The sequence below is a fragment of the Lactuca sativa genome, chromosome 2 (assembly GCF_002870075.4).
Source record: "Lactuca sativa cultivar Salinas chromosome 2, Lsat_Salinas_v11, whole genome shotgun sequence".
NCBI lineage: Eukaryota > Viridiplantae > Streptophyta > Magnoliopsida > Asterales > Asteraceae > Lactuca > Lactuca sativa.
In genome coordinates, this window is record NC_056624.2 from 166930367 (window position 1) to 166953918 (window position 23552).

At 36.0% G+C, this 23552-nt stretch overlaps 2 protein-coding genes across 3 annotated transcripts; both read right to left on the reverse strand.

Moving 5' to 3' along the window:
- Nucleotides 1-15704: 15704 nt before the first annotated feature.
- LOC111897364 (AAA-ATPase At3g50940) lies at nucleotides 15705-18012 on the reverse strand. Its single transcript, XM_023893319.3, has 2 exons — nucleotides 16901-18012; nucleotides 15705-16304 (listed from the first exon to the last, which is right to left on the reverse strand). The coding sequence occupies exons 1-2, from the start codon at nucleotides 17933-17935 to the stop codon at nucleotides 15816-15818; spliced, it is 1524 nt and encodes a 507-aa protein (XP_023749087.1). The 5' UTR covers nucleotides 17936-18012; the 3' UTR covers nucleotides 15705-15815.
- A 3631-nt stretch (nucleotides 18013-21643) lies between these two features.
- LOC111897353 (AAA-ATPase At3g50940) lies at nucleotides 21644-23307 on the reverse strand. Of its 2 annotated transcripts, none has more exons than XM_023893307.3 (2): nucleotides 22210-23307; nucleotides 21644-22127 (listed from the first exon to the last, which is right to left on the reverse strand). In XM_023893307.3, the coding sequence occupies exons 1-2, from the start codon at nucleotides 23236-23238 to the stop codon at nucleotides 21687-21689; spliced, it is 1470 nt and encodes a 489-aa protein (XP_023749075.1). In that variant the 5' UTR covers nucleotides 23239-23307; the 3' UTR covers nucleotides 21644-21686. The 2 variants fall into 2 exon arrangements, with proteins under 2 accessions (XP_023749075.1, XP_023749074.1); XM_023893306.3 differs by having other exon boundaries at nucleotides 21644-22130.
- Between the last annotated feature and the right edge of the window lie 245 nt (nucleotides 23308-23552).

Sequence of the window (23552 nt, forward strand, 5' to 3'; positions counted from 1 at the left end):
AAATCATTCCTTACCATTCCCGTCATGCCCGACAGCTCGAGGGACACAATCACAACCTTGAGCATACAACGGTCTTCCCAAGGCAACCATGCCCAACCGAAGCAGAACTTTCCAATCCGAAGAAGACGGATCCAAAATTCCATGCAGAAGCTAACCCTACTTTTTCGAAAATCTGAAATCTTGAATTAGACTGACTCCCCGACAGACCACCCATACTGAACCATTGCTAAATCCATTCCACTTATCCCCCAACTGACTACTTATCATCTGATAACTTAAGGTCCCTAATAGAGAGCAAAATTACCAACCATTTATTGATGCATAACAATTTTACTTGACCGAAGGCTTAGATAATCCTTTGATTAGAGGTCTCATCCCTGCAACGGTTAGACTCAAACGAGAGTTGTGCAACTGGGTCAAATCTTTTACTCTGAGATTATTTAACCCAAACTGCATGTGGTCTAACAAATTCTCCGAATAACAAGCGACTCCACCCTCGAGATCCAAATGTATTTAACCCAACGGTCTCTACCAGGTCCAACATGTATTTCCATAATTACACGGGCCTCGCCCACGGGCCCCAACCATCAAGAGCTACTCAGGCCCGACTCCGCCTCGGACCCCAATGGTCCTCAACCTAAAATAGAGATTATTCCTCGACAATCATGGCCGGCATGCATAAGGCACGAACTAATTCCTCCTCCACACTCGTGTCCCTCTCTAACAATAATCTACTTCGAACTGGTGAAAGCTATGGTCCCATCGCAGTCTTACAACACATCAACCAACCATGGTTACCTCTCATGGCCTTACCACACCATAATCATCACAACTCCACGCATCTGAGCCAAAACCTTCTTCCAACTTCATCTCGATAGATGTTCGGGACACACTTCGAATTCCGAAGCCCTCAACCTGGACTTAACCACAAGACTACTATGCAAAAATAAGGTAGACGCCAACCAACAGTTGGAAGTTTCCCGAACTTCCACCTACACAACCTCGATCTGAACAGCCACTTGGCTCTTCCCTCTCCCCCTATCTAGGATGTGAAACTTTCCCTAGCTCCACACCCTTCGTAACTTCCGGAGATCCAGGGCGATCCTTCACCACTTGGATTTGACAAAGCTCTCTCTCACCTCTTAATTCTAATGGATCTCCAACCCGTCTACTACAAATAGCATGAACTACCTATAAACGTTGCTAATCAATACTAGAATTCACTTGCTAGTCCAACTCTAGGATCGATGTACTCCTGAAACCCCAAAGAATGCTCCTGAAATCTTAGCCAATCTGATAATCCAAATCACCTCCACGATACCATACCAACTTCCCGAGTTCTTATGTTGGTGACTAAAACCATAACCCTTTCCTTGAACTGACGAATCTTCACCATAATTTCCAATCTCAAAGTACCACGGAACTCTAGTTGTCTATAATCCATGCGAATCTACAATTCCCCTTACACATCCAATGACTAAACAACTCATGCAGCTAACACCACCATCTTCTTGCTATCGCTCCTTTCAAAGCAACGGTAGTTTTTGAACCAACGATTCTTCCTCAGATGACCACTGCCTTACCAGAACAATTACTAAAACCACTGAACCCCTGACGATTATTGGAGAACTAACCCGCTGAATCCCAACCAAATACCTTCCACACAATACCCCTGAACCGGTCTTGACCAAAACCAGAATAACAACCGAACACATTAGATCCCACTACATGAGATAAAACCCCTCAATAACCCACTAATGATAACGACATGGAACAGGCATATAACAATTCTTCGAAGATATAACCCAAGAATAACAGAGAACTAAACCAAAGATAACGCTTTCCCAAACCAACATAAAATTCAAAGGAACAAAAATACTGATAACAACCGAAGGGAACATAAAAGGTAACATACCTGTAAAATCACCTGTTAGAGCACGAGTCTCCCCTGCCTAACACTGAAATGACCGTCTCCTCTATGCTGGGCCTCCTGACCTACCCTCATAACTATCAGAGATCCGCAAAATAGTCGGAGTGGGTGCACTCACTGCTCCTCCCCTCCTCATCAAACAAACGACCATCTTGTGGCCTACTTGGTCGCAGAGAAAACATAATGGGATTTCCCCCTGAGGACAATCCCTACTGACATGATCCATCATGCTACACTTGTAGCAACCCATACCCTTGGAACGACAAGATCCATCGTGCACCTTCCAGTACATGCTGCACTGACCCCGACCCCGATGTCCTCACAATCGTTGATCCGAAGTCTTGGGTCTTTTCTTGGGACCCTCCCTTGTTTGCACCTGATCTGGCCTCCTCTTCCCCATGTGCTCCAAATCGATCTCCCGCTCATAGAAAGATAGAGTGCGAGCTCCGTTGATAGCCATAACCTCAGCACAGATCACACCTAAGCGCTCATCCAAGATCTCCAGAATCTCCTCCATAACTGAACCAAAGATCACATGAGTCTGCTCCAGAATACCGCGGGTAATCTTCGACGAGATGAATTCCCGCATCTGCTCGCTAATCAGATCAATACCTACACCTGATCCAAAATCAGAACTGGAACCTTCTTTTTGAGTGCTCATCACAAAACTGAAATACAACACACAAATGATCAGAACATACTCAAGAATCCTCTTCCCACAAGTTCCTTAGATTCTCTAAGACTCTCCCCGATTCGAGTATGGATCTTGTGCTTTCAGTAGTACGAGCCCATTACTACCTTCCACAGCTATTCATACTTTCCTCAAGAATCATCCCCAATCCTCTAAGTTGCCTTCTCAAACCGATGCACCTAAAATTCACTAAACATCGCAACAAAACCCGCTGAAGCACTTCCTAGGCTTTCCTAGGTTTCCGACCTCACCCTGCCATTAACTACTGAAGAACTCCCCATAATGCTAGTCACCCACCTTATGAATAAATTCATATTCACTTAGTACCTAACTCCCATTACCTAAGAGTTCCACAAAGCACAAAGCAAACAACATTCACATAGTAACACTTCGATCCATAAAACGTTCATAGGACATTCAACCCACATACCACAACTAATGCTAGAAATTTCAACCCTTACTGTCGGTTGCCTTATGCATGCAAATTATAGACCGAACAAGATCAAATAGACAGTTGAATCATAGACTCTACCCCTAGGACCACAACCATACAAGGAACATGAAATAAGGCCAAATCAGTTATTCTAGGGCTATAAGATCCTAATCGTATACAATTTTTAAATCATACACTTAGCAATTACTAGTACCAATAAATATTTCCATTACAGCATAGCATCCAATACTCCCAAGACTACAAAGCATCACATATATCAAGCCAATCTATCACTGACTAATCAGCTCTAGCATGCAAGTCTACCAACTTATACAATATACATACAAAGGCATCTCTCCTAGCATTTTATCATGCAAAAATCCTTAGCCCTAACTAGCATGCGGTTCACAAATTCATAAATCAAATCATATCAAATAACATGTATGGGTATTTTGGAAAAAACTTACTTGAGCTTGACTAATTGCATGCACCACAACCTTTTCTTATCTTAGAAAATTTCATGTCTTAAAAATGTTTCTCTTTTGAAAACTCTACCAAATCCTCAGATTGAGTTCAATCACACTCGAGAGTATGTCCGAATCCCTCAAATCAAGGTTCTGATACCAACTTATAACATCCCAAAAATTATGACATAAAAAATTTGTTTTTAGATTAATATATCGTTAATACATATCTTTCCCAAATAGCCAAGGTAAACAAGTTTTAACAAAACATCTTCAAATCAGAGTAATTCACAGAATGCGGAAACATGTGGTGTGTGCTCTACAATCATCCCGAGCCCTTCTATTTGAAAACCGAAGTACCTGAAACATAAACTGAAAAGCGTAAGCACAAAGCTTAGTGAGTTCCCCAAAAATACCACATAACATACAACCACAGAATATCATGCAACATACATATAGTTTCCATAGGCTCCTGTGACAACCCGGAACCTCTCTCTTGTACACTTAGTCAAAACAATCAATATTTAACTTGTTTTGTTGATTTCTTGTACTATTTAAGGGTTCATTTAAGTGTTCTAAGCTCGAGTATGACCCAGGTTGAGGTTAGGAATGAGTCAGTGTGTCGTATAGTGAGAAAACCGGGCCATACACACCTCTAGGAGGAGTGTAAGGCTGTACACATGGGTGTGCGGCCGCACACCCACTCCATGGCGACAGACTCACTTTTTGGCAACACTCTCTCCCCTATATAAAGGGTAGCCCCTTTCCTTTCATGCCTTTGACACCTTGGCAGCACACAACACTTTTCCTCTCAAGTTTCTCCAACCACAAACCATCCAAAGCTTCAAGGACGTGAGTAATTCATCCTCTAACTTGATATCCATGAAAGACCACTCTATCTAAGCCTCATGTGTGCAATAATCGATATGTTCTTCGTGTTTGGAAGTGAGTGTGGCTGCACACCCCTCTTAAGGTGGCCGCACACCCTTAAAACACCCTCCAAAGTGAGAGTTTAACTTCCATATTCGAGATAGACATGCCCCTATCCTTTTTGCACCTTGGGAAGGACATTTTGGACATCATTTTGTGGGGTGTACGACCGCACACATCTGTGTACGGCCGCACACACCCTTGTGCGGCAACACACTCTAGTGTGCGACCACACACTCATTCTAAGGCCGCAAACCTACTTCTAGAACCCTTAACTTGCACTACAATTGAGTATAGACCTAGAACACTTCATGGATGCAAGTATGGAATTTGAGAACACTTCAAAGGCACCCACTTTCATGAGTGTACGGCCGCACACCCAATGAGCCGCACTCCAATGGCCGCACACACACTCAAAGTGGCCATACACTTCCTTTACTCAATCCTACAAGGTTCTATCACTTGGTGCAAGTAGTTCCAAGTCCCTAGAGTGATTCTCTATCGTATCTAGTGGTGAAATACCTTCATTTGACTCCTATGTGTGTGTCATTACATGTTATTAGGGTCGAGTTGACTTTGAGGTTTCACTTGACAATCAACATCTCGTACCGGTCTTTCGTTCAAACCACTCGCTCAAGGTGAGTTCATACCCCTACATTCTCCGTGTTTTTAATGTTTTTTAGGGGGGGGGGATACAAGTCAAACTCAAAGTATTTTATTAAGTTTTAAACTTATTAATACAGTCCTACGATTTCCATGTTTAATAACATATTCAGATATTTTATCCGTTTTTATAATAAGTTGAGCATAATGGAAACTTTTAATTTGGAAATCTAACTTCATGGCTTTCAGAAAGGTTTTTACAAAGCAATTTCCATATCAACTCTGATAAACTATAATGGGTATAGTTTGGGATAACCCTCTAGGCAGTTTCTACCAAATTAGATTTCATGTATCAATATGTATAAACTATGGCAGATTTAGTTTATGTTATATATTTTTTCAGGAGTATAAAGTACATTTATTCAAGGATAAATACTGTTTTATACTGTCTCTCGCCTGTAAACTATATTATACAAAATTATGAGGCTCTACTTCAATACTGTACCCTTAGGTGTACAGGGATAAATCCTTTTAGTATAACCAGAGTCTCCTGGAGGGAGAGCATGAGATTTGTGAATAGATCTATTCGGGACTGACAATCCCACACCTGAACTGCTAGCTACAGTTAGGCAGGCATGCCTGGGGTGAACAAATGTCATTTAGCTTAATGCTTGAAGAACGTTATAAAGGTCTCTCGGTCATATCAAGTATGATTATACGACTCGCAAATAAGTATAAACTAACTTGGGTTTACGAACTCTACCCTTCTTTGTTTTATTTTGAGTAATAAAACTACTTTCATAAATACACTGATAGTAATCAGGGATTTCTAAACTTGCATCTCTACCTCTAGGACGGTTAACCTGTTTTTAGGAAAAATATGGGATTTTTCCAGGATAACACCGGTATTTCTAAAAATGATGGTTTATTTTCCTACTAATAGATACTCTCTTAACACTACTTTTCATAAGAAAATATGGGATTTTCTTGAGGAACTCTTTTCAAAAGAATCAAAGAACAATTTTCAATTAAAACTAAATGCTTATGAACTCACCAGCTTTTTGCTGATATTCTTTCAAACTGCTTGTATTCTCAGGAAATTGGTAGACAGGTACTTCTTGGATTTAGAGGAGCCAAAGCAATAAGAGTCATTTTTTTATATATTCTACATACTTTTGGTGTAATTAAAACAAGTTTCAAACTGATGTAAACACTTTTCATATATATATATATATATATATATATATATATATATATATATATATATATATATATATCCATTGTAATGGTTGTGTTACTATGATTGCTATTGTACAATGGTTGTGATGCTAAACATGACGTCCTACACCTCAGAATGTTTCTGCCATCTTGGTTTCAGGGTGCGACAGCTCCCCCCGTGTTCTTTACCTGGAATGCCATGGGCTCCCCCATGCTCTGATATCCAAATGTCATGAGCTCCCCCATGGTCTTTACCTGAAATGCCATGGGATCCCCCCATGGTCTTCCATGCAAGTATCACAGAGACAACTAGCATTTCACATAATACGTAATGGGATGACATTGGTTCATTCGACGAATGGATATAGTGAGAAGACTCATCTCGCACTGCTGGATCCCACAGAAAAATCCCTAGCTACTGGCTAACTGAACCCCGAACTATCAATATCAAAACAACACCAAATTAACAATTGGGTTCCAATCCATAACCATAAATCCATACTTAGGGTAAAAAGACCATTTTACCCCTAAGCTAGCTTGGTCCAAGACTAAGGCCCAAACTCACAATTTGGAAGGCCCAATGGCCAAATAATCAACAAAGGCCCAAATATGGCCCAATTTTCCAAATTGGGCCCAAACCCTTTACATAGGCCTTAACCTAAAGCCTAAACATCTCTTCCTAGTCCAAAACACTTAATTGTACTTAGATGGCCCAATAATAACTCAAACACCCAAGCCCAAACTTGAGGCCCAAAATGCAAAACCTCATCTGACTGAGTATGACCTACGTAATCAATCGGTACGCTAAGCGTACACCCAAGAATCCCAGTATGCCCCGCGTACGGACCCTGCCCACATCCAACATAGAAATGTCTTAATCCCTTAAACCAAGATGTCCAAAACTTCAGAATAGCTAAATATATGTGACTTGATCCATAAAGTCGAAGGCTTTAAGCATTTGCATGGCTTAATGAATCCCAACACCAAAGATGAACTCCAAAGGTCAAAATCACACCAAAATGTTTTAAGAACTTCTTAACACCTTAAGACCTTATTCCAAACTTCCATATCTGAATCAAAGGGACTTCCTAAGTCATAAACTTCCTAACTTTATGACTTAGCATGACTTAATGGGACCCAAAACAAAACCCTAAGTCCCAAACTTCACCAAAAGACTACCAAATCATGAATGGGAAGTTTATACTCATCAAGATCCAAACTTTATGACTCTATAACCCCAACAAAGGCCAAAAATGAAGCTCAAAGGTTCTGGAGTAATTTCTACTCATAAGAACCACCACAAAGGGGCCAAAATCATAACAAAGAGCCACTTAGCTAGATCTATAAGAAAGAGTTGCCAAGGTTGAGACTTTATACCTCCAGAAGTTAGAACTAGGTGAACAAAGCTTGGATCCAAAAGCTGCAAGTCAATCAATGACTCTTCAAGAAGTTCATTTTTCTTCCTCAAGCTCCAAAACACAAATAAATCACTTTAAGCTCAAGAATCACTCAAATGGGGGTTAAGGTTCGATTTCTAGGGTTTAGAGGGATGAAGGCTGAAGATATTAGGGTTAGGTTAAGAGATAAGGAGCTTAATTAGGGTCAAAAACCTTAAAATAGGGTTTGAGCCTGACTGGAGTACGCCCAACGTACATATGGTACTCCCAAAGTACTCCATCGAGCACTCGCGACCATCCAGATCAGTACGCCTAGCGTACGCCAAAGTACACCCTGTGTACTACCCTTTTCACTAGTACGCTACACGTACACCTGTGTACGCCCAGTGTACCCGGCTAAGCCCTAAAACCACCAAACTTCCAAATGGACATAACTTCTTCGTTATAAGTTTGTTTCCAACGAACTTTACATCCATTGAAAGGTGACGAGAAGTCCTACACTTCTATCAACTCACCTCCGCCTAAGAAATTTACGAACAAAAAACCGAAATTCATAAAGGACCGAGATATCAAATTACGATTATACCCTTGGGCTTCGAAACACAAACAAACCCCCTGATCACTTATACTATAATAGCCACCTACAAAAGGGCCAAATCCTTTCTTCCCTAAGGCCCAAAACATTATGATGACTGATGACCAGGCCATGGCCCCGAATAATGAAACGATTCGAAACCGAGTTTTACAAAACTCATATGAATATGAATCCTACAAAGCACAAAGAAAGCAACATTCAAGCACAATAATTGTATAGGCAATAAGGCATCTTAAAGATCAAGTAATCTTCATATACAACTCCTAAAGATCCTCAGCCTACTCATTATCAATAATATGTACTAGTTCACATATTAACATAAAGGCATCTCTCCTAAGCAGACATTCTAGCATGAAACCCTAAGCAGATCCTTATTCTAACTTCTAGCATGCATTTATAAAATGTCATGAATACACAGAACAAGTGGGAGTATCTAGGGGAATACTTTCCTTGACTCCGACTGATTATACACATCACATCCTCTTTTTTGGTCTCTTTAGAGTTAATTTTGAAAGAATATTTTGTAGATCCTTAGTTTGAGTGGACTCGACGAGTTGCATGAGTGCACTGGACTGTTGACTCGAGTTTGACTTCTATTGACTCTGGGGTTGGTCAACATGAGTAATGGAGACCATGGATGGGTAAAATGGTCTTTTACCCAATTCCAGAGTTAGAGAGAGAAAGAATAGCCCTCAATTATTAGGGTTGTGTAAAAGAGTATTAATTAGAGATATCCATCCCTTATGTTAGGCGGAGGCTAGCTCGAGATTCGGGTGCGAGGTTATTTACTTGCTGCTTGTCAGGTGAGTCTTCTCACTATACATACCTAGAGTGGTAATCAGAGTTGCGTGACAGAGTATCTTATATGTTATTTGTGTATTGTGATATACTGCATTACTTATGTGTGATTTATGCTATGTATTATTCAGAGTTTACAGATTTAGGACCGGTAGGTCCACAGAGTTAGGACCGGAAGGTCCATAGAGTTAGGACCGGAGGGTCCACCAGAGTTGTGGGAATGGAGGGTCCTACTGAGGCACATTGACCAGAGGGTCATACAGAGTTATAGCCTCAAGTGGCTAATTTATTGTATGTGGTATTGTTGGGAACTCACTAAGCTTCGTGCTTACTGTGTTATGTGTTATGTGTTTCAGGGTTTTTCTCAAGATTGTGGGAAGGCACCGGCTTGATTGTACACACCATTGGAAGAGTTATGTTTTTTAGGATCCTGGATTTTTAACTGAATAATTATGGAGTTGCAAAGTGTAAATTAAATTAATGAGATTTTTATGAAATGTGTTACGAGGATTAAGTGATTTTAAATGAAAATTTTGTTTTGAAAATTTACGGTGTTACATGCACACTATCGGGTGCCCTACATCTCCATCTTGGCGTTGGATTCTGGTTATCTTTCCAACCTTGTAAAGCACATTTTGTCGCAATATACCCGATTATTATACACAATCCAAACAACACAATTCGAACCAAAGCTATAGGCACACAAATCAACATCTTGACCCATCTGCCTTCAATCTTCGCTGTTTGGTTTGGCCCAATTATGGAAAGAAATAAAGAATCAGAGGAAGTTAAAGTAAATCGGAATTGGAACCCTAGAATCAAGAAAATGGTGAGACCTTTGAGGTTCTTTTGGAGAAGCAGACTTGATTGAGATGGAGACGCTGGGAGAAAAGAGGGTTCTAGAGAGCGATTGTAGATAGAGATTACAGCATCCACAGGCCAATAACCACCAAGTCAATTTCTCTCTCTTCTCGTTATGGTGATGGGGAGCTATTGCTGGCGACCCCATTGCACAAGACAAGGGGCGGTGTTTAGCGCCCTTGACGACTGGTGGTGACCTCCTTAGCGAGGTTGACTCCCCTTAGCCATAGTGTGCGCCCTATGTAGGGTAAAATTCCTATTTTCTAGCTCAACTCTAAATAACCATAACTTCTTCGTTTCAACTCTGTTTTCGGCGTTCTTTATATGCACAGAAAGGCATTGAAGAGCCCCACAATCCTATCTAGTTACTTTTATATTAACACATATCGTACTAAAACCCTAATTCATGCAAGAAATCTGAGATATCACCTTTCTAATTTTACCCTTTGCTTCAAGGCACAAATTGAGGACTTTAATTACTTAATCCAACATTACCAACATCCAAAAAGGGCCTAAACCCTATTCCCTTGAAGCCAACACTATGAATTGATCAAATTTCGGCCAGATGTATCGAAATTAGAACATTACTAAAACTAGGTGTTACATCAGCTCTCCAATAGGTTTGCTCCACCTCTTGGCAATCTTCAACAAAAACACAGACTCTAATGTAGATGTCATATTTACTTTATACAATCGTTGCGGCTTTTATTTATCATTTCCCTCATGGCTGGCTTCTTCTGATTTTCAATTGCTACTGGATTGTGCTTCTATTCATTCCATCACAGTTTTCCAGTAAATCATTTCTTTCCTGGATGTAACCCTTACCCATCTCAAGATTTTTCAGCTTCATTGTAGTGCAGTTCCGTTCGATTCCATCTTTAAAGATGACGATTTCAGTCTAATTTGAAGTGAGTTTTAGACGATAATTGCTTCCAGGAAGACATCGAAGATGTTTATTAATAAAGAGAAGAGAATATGTTCATGTGGATTTTCAAATATGTTCACAAAAAGAAAGTCGGGATGTTGTTCTTGTGTCTTGTGTCCATTGTAGCTATGATGTGGGTATTCTATGTCGGCAAAGGTTTGATTTCGTCGATCAATTTGTATTTGAATTCGTCTAATTTTAGCTTCGATTTCGTCAAATCAGTTCTAATATTTCACTCTTCCACACGTAGATTTTAGCTCAATTTAGTTTCTACGTTTGTAAATTTACCTCATTTTGCAACTTTTAGCACAATTTTTCTCTATTAGGTTATGAAAATAATTCATTGATATCGATTGTAATTGAATTTTGCAACTTTTTAGAGCGATTTGTTTTTATGCGTCTCAAATTTCACTGCAATTTGTACATTTTTAACCCAAATTTACTTTCTTGGTTTCTAAGAATTTCATTTTAATCAAATATTCGCTTAATTTTGGTTAATATTGAGCTAAATTATGTTTCTATATGGAGTACTTTGTACGGTTTTAGCTCAATTCATATTTCTCTTTTTGTCGGTGCCAATAATTCATTTTATCAACTAAGTAACCGTATCTTTCTTGATTTTGACCTCAATTCGTCTATGGGTTTTTAACTTGACTGCATTTTGTACATTTTCACCTCAATTTACTATCTTTATCTTTCGCAAAAATTCATTTTTATCACTTTAAAGTTTTATTTTATTTATTTATTTATTTTTTACTGTTAATCTACAGGTGAAGTTCCACAAGAAGTTCATATCCAAAGCTTAGAATTAAGAATGATTAGATCACAAACTTTTAACCGGTGAGTGTTGATGAAGAAAGAGTTCAAGCCATTACTGTGAATGATGACACAAAAATTACAACATCCCCACCCCCACCGCCGCCGTCACCACCACCATCACCATCTCCACAACCACCACCACCATTGCCACCACCGCCACCTGTTTATTTTACTGGATACAGATGTTATTTGATAAATGATGTTGATGTTGGTGTTTTTTTGCTTCATGAAATTTAACAATTTTAAAATCAAGATTTTTATATTTTCTTTTTGAAAGTTTTGTTGTGTGCAGTTTGTTATGGTTTGTGTTCCTCATGTATAGTTTAGTCTAGGCTTGTACTTTAAAATTACATAAAAAACATTAGTAGGGGAGAGTTTGGGCACACTAGATAGGATGAAAGGTAAGCTTCTTTTAAGATTTTAGGAATTCAAAAACTTTTAGAATTTTTAGTTAAAAATCTCTAATATGGAATGTACTCTACTCTAATTCATTCGTTGAACACCTAAAGGTTAAAATGTAAAGAAAAACAATTATAATTTTGTCCTTCACCACCATATATTTTCTAAGTTGTTAACAATTTTGTTGTGTAGATGATGAAATTTGAAGTTACTTATTGAATCTTGAACTTAAGTAAGTTTATTAATAATGCAAGTACAATGCACTAATTAGAATAAACCTTTCAAAGTACAATGCCCTAATTAGAAAAAAAAACAAAAGTACAATGTGATAGGTTTTATAGGTTACAAAATTCATGTAGCGGAAAATAACTTAACTTTTAAGTTCACATATCTATGTTTTTACTATTGAATGCTATAAACTATGAACATCAAAGAACCCTACAGAAACCCTAGGATTATCGACAATCATAAAAGATTTAGGGTTTACATACGTTTGATTATTATTGCAAATAATCAATCAAATCCTTTCTTCAAAAGATTCCAGAAAGCGAGCATCAGAAATCTTGTGCCTCTGATGATTCACACACAAACCTTAGCAACTAAGAAAAACTTGAGGAGAGATGAGAGGGGATGGTGAAATTCGACTATTCTTTTGGTAGAAAGAGTGGCCGAAAATGGAGAGCCAAAGGACCTTATTTATAGCTGATAGGAAAAACTTAGAAACCCTAATTTGAAATAAAATACTATTATTTAAAATCCAAAATTATCTAGTTTTCTAATTATCCATATTATCTATATGGAAGGATCCAGAAACCCTATGGAGCCTCCAAATTTCGGCCATCCCTAGGAGTATTCTAGAATTTCTATCTTGTTCAACTATTGAACAATTACACCTTTAGTCTTTACACTTTTAATTAATCAAATTAATCCCAGAATTAATTTTAATTAATTTTTGATTAATTCTTAATTAAATAATACTATTTCTAATTAATATATTATTCTCATAATATATTAATAAATCATTTATCGCTATTTATTAATCATATAATAAATCAATAAATCAATCTCTCTCTCTCTCTCTCTCTCTCTCTCTCCAAAAGTCATTCTAGTCAATTGCTAGATTTGAGGGCAACCCAAAAGGACTTTGTTTTTAATTCAAGTATATACCAATTTAGTTATTGGCTTAGACACCCAATCCAATACAATGTTGTTGTAACAGAAAATGAAACAATGGATGCTGTGTATTTTGTTAATATTTGTTTATGCTGTGACAAGTTTCTGGTAAGGTAACTATGAGATCCACTAAAAATGTAGGGATATTTTTGCACTTTTGTTTAAGATTAACAAAGTGTAGGAAGCAAATGGTTTCCTCCGGAGAAAGATGATTCTAAGCAACCTTTTTGTGCTTTTACGGATTTTATAAATAATGCATTATTTGGATAAGAAATCATTTTGTAGTTTTTGTGATTTTTTATAGCATCCTACTTTTAGTGTCCATTCTTTTACATTCCTTTTTTTTGTTAATTTTTAAAGTTTATTTTGTCATGATATAATGGAAAGTGTCTTTTATTTTGTAATTTGTAGACATTTAACGATAAGTATGTTGATATAATGAGTGAACATTAAAGTACACTATTATTATTGCTAAAATAATGCTAACTATATTTTATATCTGACCCACCAAACATCAACAAAAAGAAAAAAAATATGATCCATGCAACACACATGCCTCTTCACTAGTTATATAAATACAATTGTATTAATTAATAAAATCTGCCAACTTTTTATAAAATACAATTTCCACTTAGTAATTTGGTGGGTCTTTGATCGTGATACAAATCAGTGCTTATTTGTCAATTAACCACGATAATGAGTTTTCTTTGTCATTATAAAAAAATTGAGTAACTGACACGAATACCAATGTAACGCCACAAAGAACACCTAAGATAAATATGGCGATCTTTGGAACGCAAGAAACTAACACGAAGAACAGTGTAACACCACGGTATAAAGTAGAAATCTAAAATTGAAAAAAACCACTATAAAACGAAAATCTTATAGAGTAATATGGCTGATAAATCTACAAGGATAAAATAAAAAAATATATAATGATGAATGATAATAAATGATATAACGGGCTTTATATCATAGTCTCACAAGAATACTAATCATACTCAAAAACCCTATAAGAAAAAAACATTCCTAATAAACTATGAGTCCTAATAACTACAAAATTAATGATGTTTTCGGATTCTATATAAACATATAAATATGCAACAACAATGGAAAGTAGGTTGCATGAAAGGAAATTAATGCCTAATACAACACAGTCAAACACAACACTTGTTAAAAGTTGTGGCGACAACAAAACAGTATTTATGCAACAACACCTTATTTATCCAAAAAAGTAATGATATTTTCGGATTCCATATAAACTGATAAATATGCAACAACAATAGAAATAGGTTGCATAAAAGGAAAATAATACCTAATACAATACAGTCAAATGCGACACTTCCAAGTTGTGGTGACAACAACTCATTGGTTATCCAAAAATTAATTACATTTTTAGATTCCATATAAACTAATAAATATGCAACAATAATGGAAAATAGATTGCATAAAAGGAAAATAATGCCTAATACAACATAGTCAAACGTAACACTTCATGCTAAAAGTTGCGGTGACAACGACATATTGTTTATGCAAAAAAAATATTTTGGAACATCATAACACACATGCCACCATATTATTTTTTTATGTTGTCTGAGGATATAATCTAATACATTGCAATTTTTTTTTCGAACGACAATTTTATATAATATAACCCAGACTAGCAAGAAACCAGTCGGGACAAAAGAAAACATTACATAATAGCAAGTTGCGGATTTTACAGTTATCGCATCCGGCATTAAACGAAAAGAAAGACTTAGTGCAATTATTTATTTATGGTTGAATTTGTTTTGTGCTTGCTCTATTAGACTAATATTTGGGATTTTAACCAAATCGATTTTTTATATGAGATTTCCAATTTTAGTGATATTATACATATTCTATTTTCTTTTTCCACTTCTTAGGATTTTATAGAGATTTAACCATTCGAATTTGAACATCAGTTGATGTGAATTAGGTATTGATGTAATACCTAGACCTAAAAGTGGTGTAATGCTTATAGAAATTATGCTTAAAGTGATTAGCAAATTGGGAATTGTTTCCCTAAAAAGCTAATATTATGGGGGTAGGTGAATTAGATGTTGACGTTGCACTTAGGCTTAAGCCATGTAAGTGCTAAAAATAATGACGTCAATAGATTAATTGACTCGGAGTTTATTCCTAAGAAAGTAAAAGTTTGATGTTTAGGGATTACTTTTAGAAAGTAGCCTTTGAGCGGCTTAAGGGGCAATAGATAAGTGAGTTGTCTTAGCATTAGATGTTTGAGTTGAGTGTTGTCTTATTTGTGGAATTAACATAGCAACATCTTCTTGTGTTAACTCATTGCTTAGATGAATTTTAACATTGGATTGTTCTTTAGCCTAACGTTCACATTTACTGTATTTCATGCAAGTACATATCTATTTAAAACAAATTAACTTCAAACTATATCATCATAGATCTGTGAATTTGGACTTGAAAACGAAATATTTAACCTAATCAGTTATTAATTCATATTAATTTATAAAATAGATTTTGCATATGATTTGCACGGACTAAACTCATATGTTTTAAACTATAAAATCATCTATTTTTTGAACTTATTTCTTCTTTCCATTCTCTTTTGCAGCCGATTCTTCTTCTCCTTCTTCTTCTTCTTCTTCTTCTTCTTCTTTTTCATTTTCCCTTGCTTTGGCCAATTCTTCTTCTTCTTTTGCCTTTGCTTTGGCCTCTTCATTCTCCTTCCTCTTCACATCGAAAAAATCAATGAGGCCCTCAAGAGCAATGTCAGGATCATCGTCTTTCAGTAGTTGCTCTGCTACTTCAGCCGGGGTAATCTCCACCTTGCAAATCAAATCCTCAATTTGTTCAAAAAGACCATGTTCAGTGATCCCAAGATAGTTAGAGGCCAGCAACCGGAATCCGCATGGAGTGCAGTATGACATATTGATGTGCATGTCCATACGACCAGGGCGAAGAAGTGCAGGGTCGAGCTTATCTTTTCGGTTTGTGGTAAATATGATAATCCTTTCATCGCCACAACTTGACCACAATCCGTCAATAAAATTGAGAAATCCAGATAGAGTTACCTGTAAAAAATACATAGTTATTAATTTATAATGTCCATGTTCAATTCTTCTAAGCAATTTTTTTCAAGAAACAACGTATCCATATTTAAATCATCATTGAATGACAATAAAACAAATAGTTAACTAGAATGAAAAAAAAATGAGAAAAGTTGTTCATTATTACAATCAATATACTACATTTTAACTGAGTTGAATATAGTTTTTTTCCATTAAAATCGAGTAGGTCGTTTAGAAAAACTATTTTTGTAATTTATGGTCAAACTAGTAGTATTAAATATTACAACATACATCACCTTTTCATATTATATATTTTATACAAATATAGTTTAAAACTTTAAATGCTGAAAATTTTGATATATTCAGATTCATATATGATTTTCTTGCATTTATACATTAAAAAACGTCAATCGGTCAAAATCGCATTTTTATAAGGATATTCATTATATAATTTTAAGTTTAGTTATCATTAACAATTAAAATCACGATTACTAGTTTTATAAGGAAACTCATTGTGTATAATTAAAGATTTTGCTACTTTACTAATACTAGAATTGATAAAGTTATTCATACTTACGCAAAAGTTTCGAATATCTAACCTTACGTTCTTCCGCATAACCTCGCCGTCGCATTTCTTTCGCTAAAGATTTCGCCGCTTCTGCTTCAACCCTGTCATGCAACTCCACCGAGCAATCAATGTCCTCCACCACCAGTATGGATCGGTTAGCCGTCGCCACCAACAACCGCCGCAGGTCCGAGTTTGACTTTATATCAGTCAACTCCAAGTCATATATGTCAAATTTCAAGTAATTCGCCATGGCAGCGATCAAGCTTGATTTCCCCGTTCCCGGCGGACCATACAACAGGTAGCCTCTCTTCCACGCCTTTCCGACTTTCCGATAATATTCTCTTCTCTGGATAAACCTATCCAAATCCTTCATCACCTTCTCCTTAATATCTGTATCCATCGCCAACGTGTCAAAATTCGCCGGATGTTCTAGATTCACCGACGTCCACACCGTTGGGTAGCCGGAGTACACCATCTTCGTATCGATGGTGAATAGCTTCACGCTTCTCTCTTCTTGTTTCCTCGTTTTCGCGTCATTGATTATAAATGGAAGGTACTCGTTCAACACCAGATCCTTGTGTTTCCGATGAAATGAAAGCTCGAGAAATCGAATATCGGATCGGGAAGATCCGCTCATATCATCGTTGTTGTAATACTCTCTCGTCGGCGTTTTCTTAGAAACTAAAGACCACCTGAATTTCACTCCATTGTAAACGTCGGTAAACTCCTCGTTGATTTCCATGGCTACGTTGATCTTTTTCTCGCTGGGGTTTTTGGTGATCTTCAGACGATGGATCTCGTGAGAAATTCGGGTGGCGAGGTAAATTTCTGTGGCGTTGTAAATCTCGTTATCACGAAACCCATCAGATTCGTAGATCACCATGGTTAGTTGTGTGGAGAACTTGCTGATGAAACTGCGGAAGCCGTAAAAGAGGTAGTCTTGGAATTCTGGTGGCAAGTAATCGCGTGCGACGCTGCGAAGCACCATCGCTGCAGCGGCGACAGAACCTATGGTGGAGATGACTGTTTTGGCCATGGCTATTTTGGTTTCGGTTGACGGTGACATTTTGGAAATAAAGGGCTTTGGATTAATTTAGGGGTTGGTAAAAATGAAAATTATTGTAGGAATGGTAGGGGTTTTATATAGTGTAGGGGGGCGTATGGCAGGGTATGATGGGAATTGACTTCGTTTACTTTGAAAGTAAAGGTTTGGATTCGGACTTGGAGAGTTTTGAATTTTGACGTATGTTCTTTTTCCTGGAAACTACAATGTGGAACCCACTCAATATATATATATATATATATATATATATATATATATATATATATATATATATATATATATATATATATATATATATATATATATATGAAAAGTGAATATACCATTAAGGGTATATAAGTTTAACTATCAAAACCCACTATATTAGGCCGTTTTGTATCATATATATACATTGTAATTGTCTAATGTTCTTATAATTCAACTATAACTTGATTTACTTTCAAATTTTTTATAAATTTCATATTTATTTTCCTCTTACATAATTTTCATTTTCAACTATAATTTATATAGCTTAGTAGGTGTTCGGCAAAAAGATGTGATGTAAGAGGAATATAATAGTGAATTTTCGAAAATTTTGAAAGTAAATCAAGTTAACGGTTGAAATTTAAGAACTTCATAATGAATATATCAAACAAAATGATGTATTATGATGGGTTTGGGTACCTAAACTTATATACCCTTAATGATACTTTTCCCACATATATATATATATATATATATATATATATATATATATATATATATATATATATATATATATATATATATATATATATATATATATATATATATATATATATATATATAGAGAGAGAGAGAGAGAGAGAGAGAGAGAGAGAGGTGGGTTCAATTGAGAAAATAAAAAAGGTTGAGAATGGGGGAATCATTCTCAGCCACTCATTTATCTAAGCATAAAAAGACACGGTGACAAACTTGTAAATATGTTAATAACCTTCAATGTCAAATACGTAGCTATAGAGAATTCGATAACAGTTCGTTTATCCTCAAAATTTCTCCTCCAACCTTCAACAATCATCTAAATTTCTTCAACTAAACCATCATCAATGTCATCCAGTGTTAATCAATCATCAATATTCGTAGCTGGGAGGTTCGTCGTTCAAGACAAATTCACAACCCAAATTCATCAATTTAATCGATTTGTTAAAGTTTGAAACTGGAATTTCCCAGATTCGCAAACAAAATCAGTTGGAATCGGAATTTCTTCGCTGTTCATGAAATTGGAATCGAAGTTCTGGACTCGCAGTCACGGTCGACATTGAAGGCTTCAGAATCGGTACTCACAGGTTCCCAATCGGATTTTTGGAAATCAAAATCAAAATGAGAAATCGATCAGACATAGGTGTCGCATCTGAAGTCGAAATCGGAAGTATGTGATGATTTGGAATTGATAACTTGATATTTTTAACATTTTTAAAATAGTTAACTTGTATGCACTCCAACTGTTCGATGAAATGCATAAACTAAATTATCACGTTATATTTATATATGAATATGTTTTCTCACTTGAATTTGTATATGATTATTAAAACAAAAAAACGAATATGCAAGTCTGTATGTTATTCATATGTGAATAACATATAAAAATTATATATATTTGTGAAAACACATTGTAATATTCATATGTGAATATACTATGTAATATTCATAAGTGAATATATAATCTAATATTCACAAGTGAATATACTATGTAATATTCACATATGATATACCATGTAATACTATGTAATATTCATATATGAAAATATTATCTAATATTCATAAGTGAATATACCATCTAATATTCACAAGTGAATATACTATGTAATATTCACAAGTGAATGAATCGTCAAATATTTAAATATGAATATATTATGTTTAGTATATGATATATTCATATATGAATGATACTTAAAATGTAAAAAAAATTAATCATAATTTTTATTCATAAGTGAATAACGAATGTACTGTAGAAAAAACTTGATTCATTTTTATTCACTTATGAATAACGATAGCTGAAAATATAAAAAGAATAATTTTTTTATTTTATTTTAAAACTATATTAATATGGATGTCTATTTGTAGAGAATAAAAAATCATGAATTTTGGTATATTTAAAATAATTTTTCAATAAAAATAGCTTCTTAAAAATAAAAAAAACGAAAAACACTATGTTTTTGTATATATTAAGGTAATGTTTAACATAGTTTAAGGAAACATGTTTTGTTAGAAAACACATGTCTATTTTTTCCCATTTCCGCTGGTACGATGGAGGCTTTTGCGGCCAAAATAAATGAGTGGCTGAGAATGATTCCCCCATTCTCAACTTTTTTTTTCTCAATTGAACTCTCCCATATATATATATATATATATATATATATATATATATATATATATATATATATATATAGTTTTAATGATATGAATGTCAGTTCATAAAATATTACTGTACAATGCTCAATCATTTTTTTCTTAAATATGAAGGGAAAATGACTCTTGAGGGTAATTAATTTTTGCGTTTGTACTCATTTGGTCCCTTTTTTAATTTTTTTTTTTTTGTATTCAATATACCATCAAACTTGTTGTTGGTGTTTACCATAGCCCTTTTGACCGGCTTTTGACCTGTGATAGCCGGTCAAAGGGTTATGGTGAACACAAACAACAAGTTCGATGGTATATTGAGTACAAAAAAAGGAAAGGGACCAAATGAGAACAAACGCAACAGTTGGTTACCCTCCTGATTTATTTTCCCTTTACTCATTTACAACAAATCTCATATCATCTCCTACTAATGTTAATGACTTTATGAGATTCATTCTTGCTTCTCTTCAAAACATAACCTACGAAAGGACATTATTCATGCATGTACAACTTTGTAATGCACTTGAATATTTATTAGGGGAATATTGACTAAGCAGACACATTTCATGACTACATTTACATTTCCAATCAAATGATTTATCGTATCATGGATTCTAGACAAGTCTACAAACGAGTGGAATCACAAGTGCTATAATTTTTGAGTTACTTAATTTTAAGATCGAACTCATGGGATAAGATACAACATCAATATGTACAATATCATGCTGCTTTTGCAGACACATCACCATAATATTATACATATTGATGTTGTATCTTATCTCATGAGTTCAATCTTAAAGTTAAGTAAACTCAAAAATCATAGCACTTGTAATTCCACTCCTTTGTAGACTTGTCTAGAATCCATGATACGACAAATCATTTGATTGCAAATGTAAATGTAGTCATGAAATGCGCCTACTTAGTCAAGATTTCCCTAATAAATATTCAAGTGTATTACAAAGTTGTACATGCATGAATAATGTTCTTTCGTGAGTTATGTTTTGAAGAGAAGCAAGAATGAATCTCATAAAGTCATTAATATCAGTAGGAGATGATGTGTGATTTGTTGTAAATGAGTAAAGGGAAAATGAATCAGGAGGGTAACCAACTGTTGCGTTTGTTCTCATTTGGTCCCTTTCCTTTTTTTTGTACTCAATATACCATCGAACTTGTTGTTTATGTTCACCATAACCCTTTGACCGGCTATCACAGGTCAAAAGCCGGTCAAAAGGGCTATGGTAAACACCAACAACAAGTTTGATGGTATATTGAATACAAAAAAAAGAAAAGGGACCAAATGAGTACAAACGCAAAAATTAATTACCCTCAAGAGTCATTTTCCCAAATATGAAATACCCAAAAATACTAATTTTTAATACGAAAACCATTTCAATTTTTAGTCACTTTGTTCGCTCTTTTCAATCTCTTTTAGAGCCAATTCTATCTCCTCTTTCTTCTTTTTCTCCTTAGCCTCAACCTCCTCATTCTCCTTCCTCTTTACATCAAAAAACTCAATGAGACCACTGAAAACAACATCTGGATCATCATCCTTAAGCAGTTGCTCTGCTATTTCAGCAGGAGTGACTTTAATCTCGCACATCAAATCCTCAATTTGTTTAAAAAGAGTATGATGAGTGATTCCAAGATAGTTAGAAACCAGCTGACGAAATCCACATGGCGTACAATATGACATGTGTATGTGAACGTCCATACGACCAGGACGAATAAGAGCAGGATCGAGTTTCTCCTTCCTGTTTGTAGTGAATATGATGATTCGTTCATCTCCACAACTTGACCATAACCCATCAATAAAATTGAGAAAACCCGATAAAGTAACCTGCTAAAACATTTGACATATCAGGCAAATAAGTAAATCTAAAACGACAGGAAGAGAGCTACATGGTTATGGAATTACGAACCTTTTTTTCTTCTGGGTACATCTTCCCGTTTTTCCGGGATACAGCTTTTGCCGCCTCTCCGGCCTCCCGATCGTGCAATTCCACAGAGCAATCGATGTCCTCCACCACCAGTATTGACCGGTTAGCTGTCGCCACCAACAACGTCCGCAGCTCTGAATTTGACTTAACGTCGGTCAACTCCAAGTCATATATGTCAAAATTCAGGTAATTCGCCATGGCGGCGATCAAGCTTGATTTTCCGGTACCCGGTGGACCATACAACAGGTAACCTCTCTTCCATGCCTTTCCTACTTTCCGATAATACTCTCTCCTCTCCACAAATCTATCCAAATCCTTCATCACTTTCTCCTTTATATCAGAATCCATCGCTAGAGTGGTGAAATTAGCCGGATGATCAAGATTCACCGATGTCCACTTTGTGGGTCTCGAATACGACGAGCTTTGGGTGACTGTGAATAGCTTCAAGGTTTTCTGTTCCTGTTTCTTTATCTCTGCCTCCTTAAGAACAAAAGGAAAGTACTCGTTCATCACCAGATCTTTGTGTTCCCGATGAAAAGTGAGTTCCAACGATCGTTGATCGGTTCGGTAAGAATAATTCGAGTCATCGTGACTGCGATATTGTCTTGTCGGAGTCTTCTTGGAAACTGAAGACCAGTAGAGTTTGACTCCGTTGTAAACATCGGTGAACTCCTCGTTGACTTCCATGGTAAGTGCGATGTTGTTCTGGTTAGGAGTTTTGGTGACCTTCATACGGTGGATTTCGGTAGACATCCTGGCAGCGACGTAATGTTCCATGGCGTTGTAGATTGCGTTGTCTTGAAACCCATCGGATTCATAGATGACCAAAGTCAAGTGTGTGGAGAATTTGTTGATGAAATTGCGTAAACCGAGATAAAGGTAATTTTGGAATTCAGGTGGCAAGTAATCGCGGGCCACGCTGCGTACCACCATAGCTGCGGCGGCGACTGAGCCGATGGTGGAGACGATGGTTTTCACTGTGGGAAGTTTTGATTTACTTTTAGTGGACATTTTAGAAATTAAAGGATGGGTTTTGGTTGAGGGAGGTTCAAGTGGTGAAGGTTTGCCTATGGTTTTGGATGGTAAAGGGTTTTTATAGTGGCGGCCTTGGATTTCATGACGTTGCTTAGTGACGTAATAAAGACTAAAATCAAACTGGGGATTATGAAATTTTCTTCTACACGAGAGTGATAGATATGATGTTTTTATTTCTTATTTTCACTGTAATTTTCATTAAAATAATAGTTTCATATAAAATATAATTATACCCTGCGCATATTTAATCATGTATTTCATATATATTTTTAATATTTTTTTTTATCTAA

What these genes read in the sequence shown, in the direction of transcription:
- LOC111897364 (XM_023893319.3), bottom strand. Translation starts at nt 17,935, where the DNA reads ATGTCACCGTCAACCGAAACCAAAATAGCCATGGCCAAAACAGTCATC. An exon ending in GTTATGCGGAAGAACGTAAG is followed by an intron (nt 16,305 to 16,900) that starts GTTAGATATTCG and finishes TATTTTTTACAG; the next exon opens with GTAACTCTATCTGGATTTCT.
- LOC111897353 (XM_023893306.3), bottom strand. Translation starts at nt 23,238, where the DNA reads ATGTCCACTAAAAGTAAATCAAAACTTCCCACAGTGAAAACCATCGTC. An exon ending in TGTACCCAGAAGAAAAAAAG is followed by an intron (nt 22,131 to 22,209) that starts GTTCGTAATTCC and finishes CAAATGTTTTAG; the next exon opens with CAGGTTACTTTATCGGGTTT.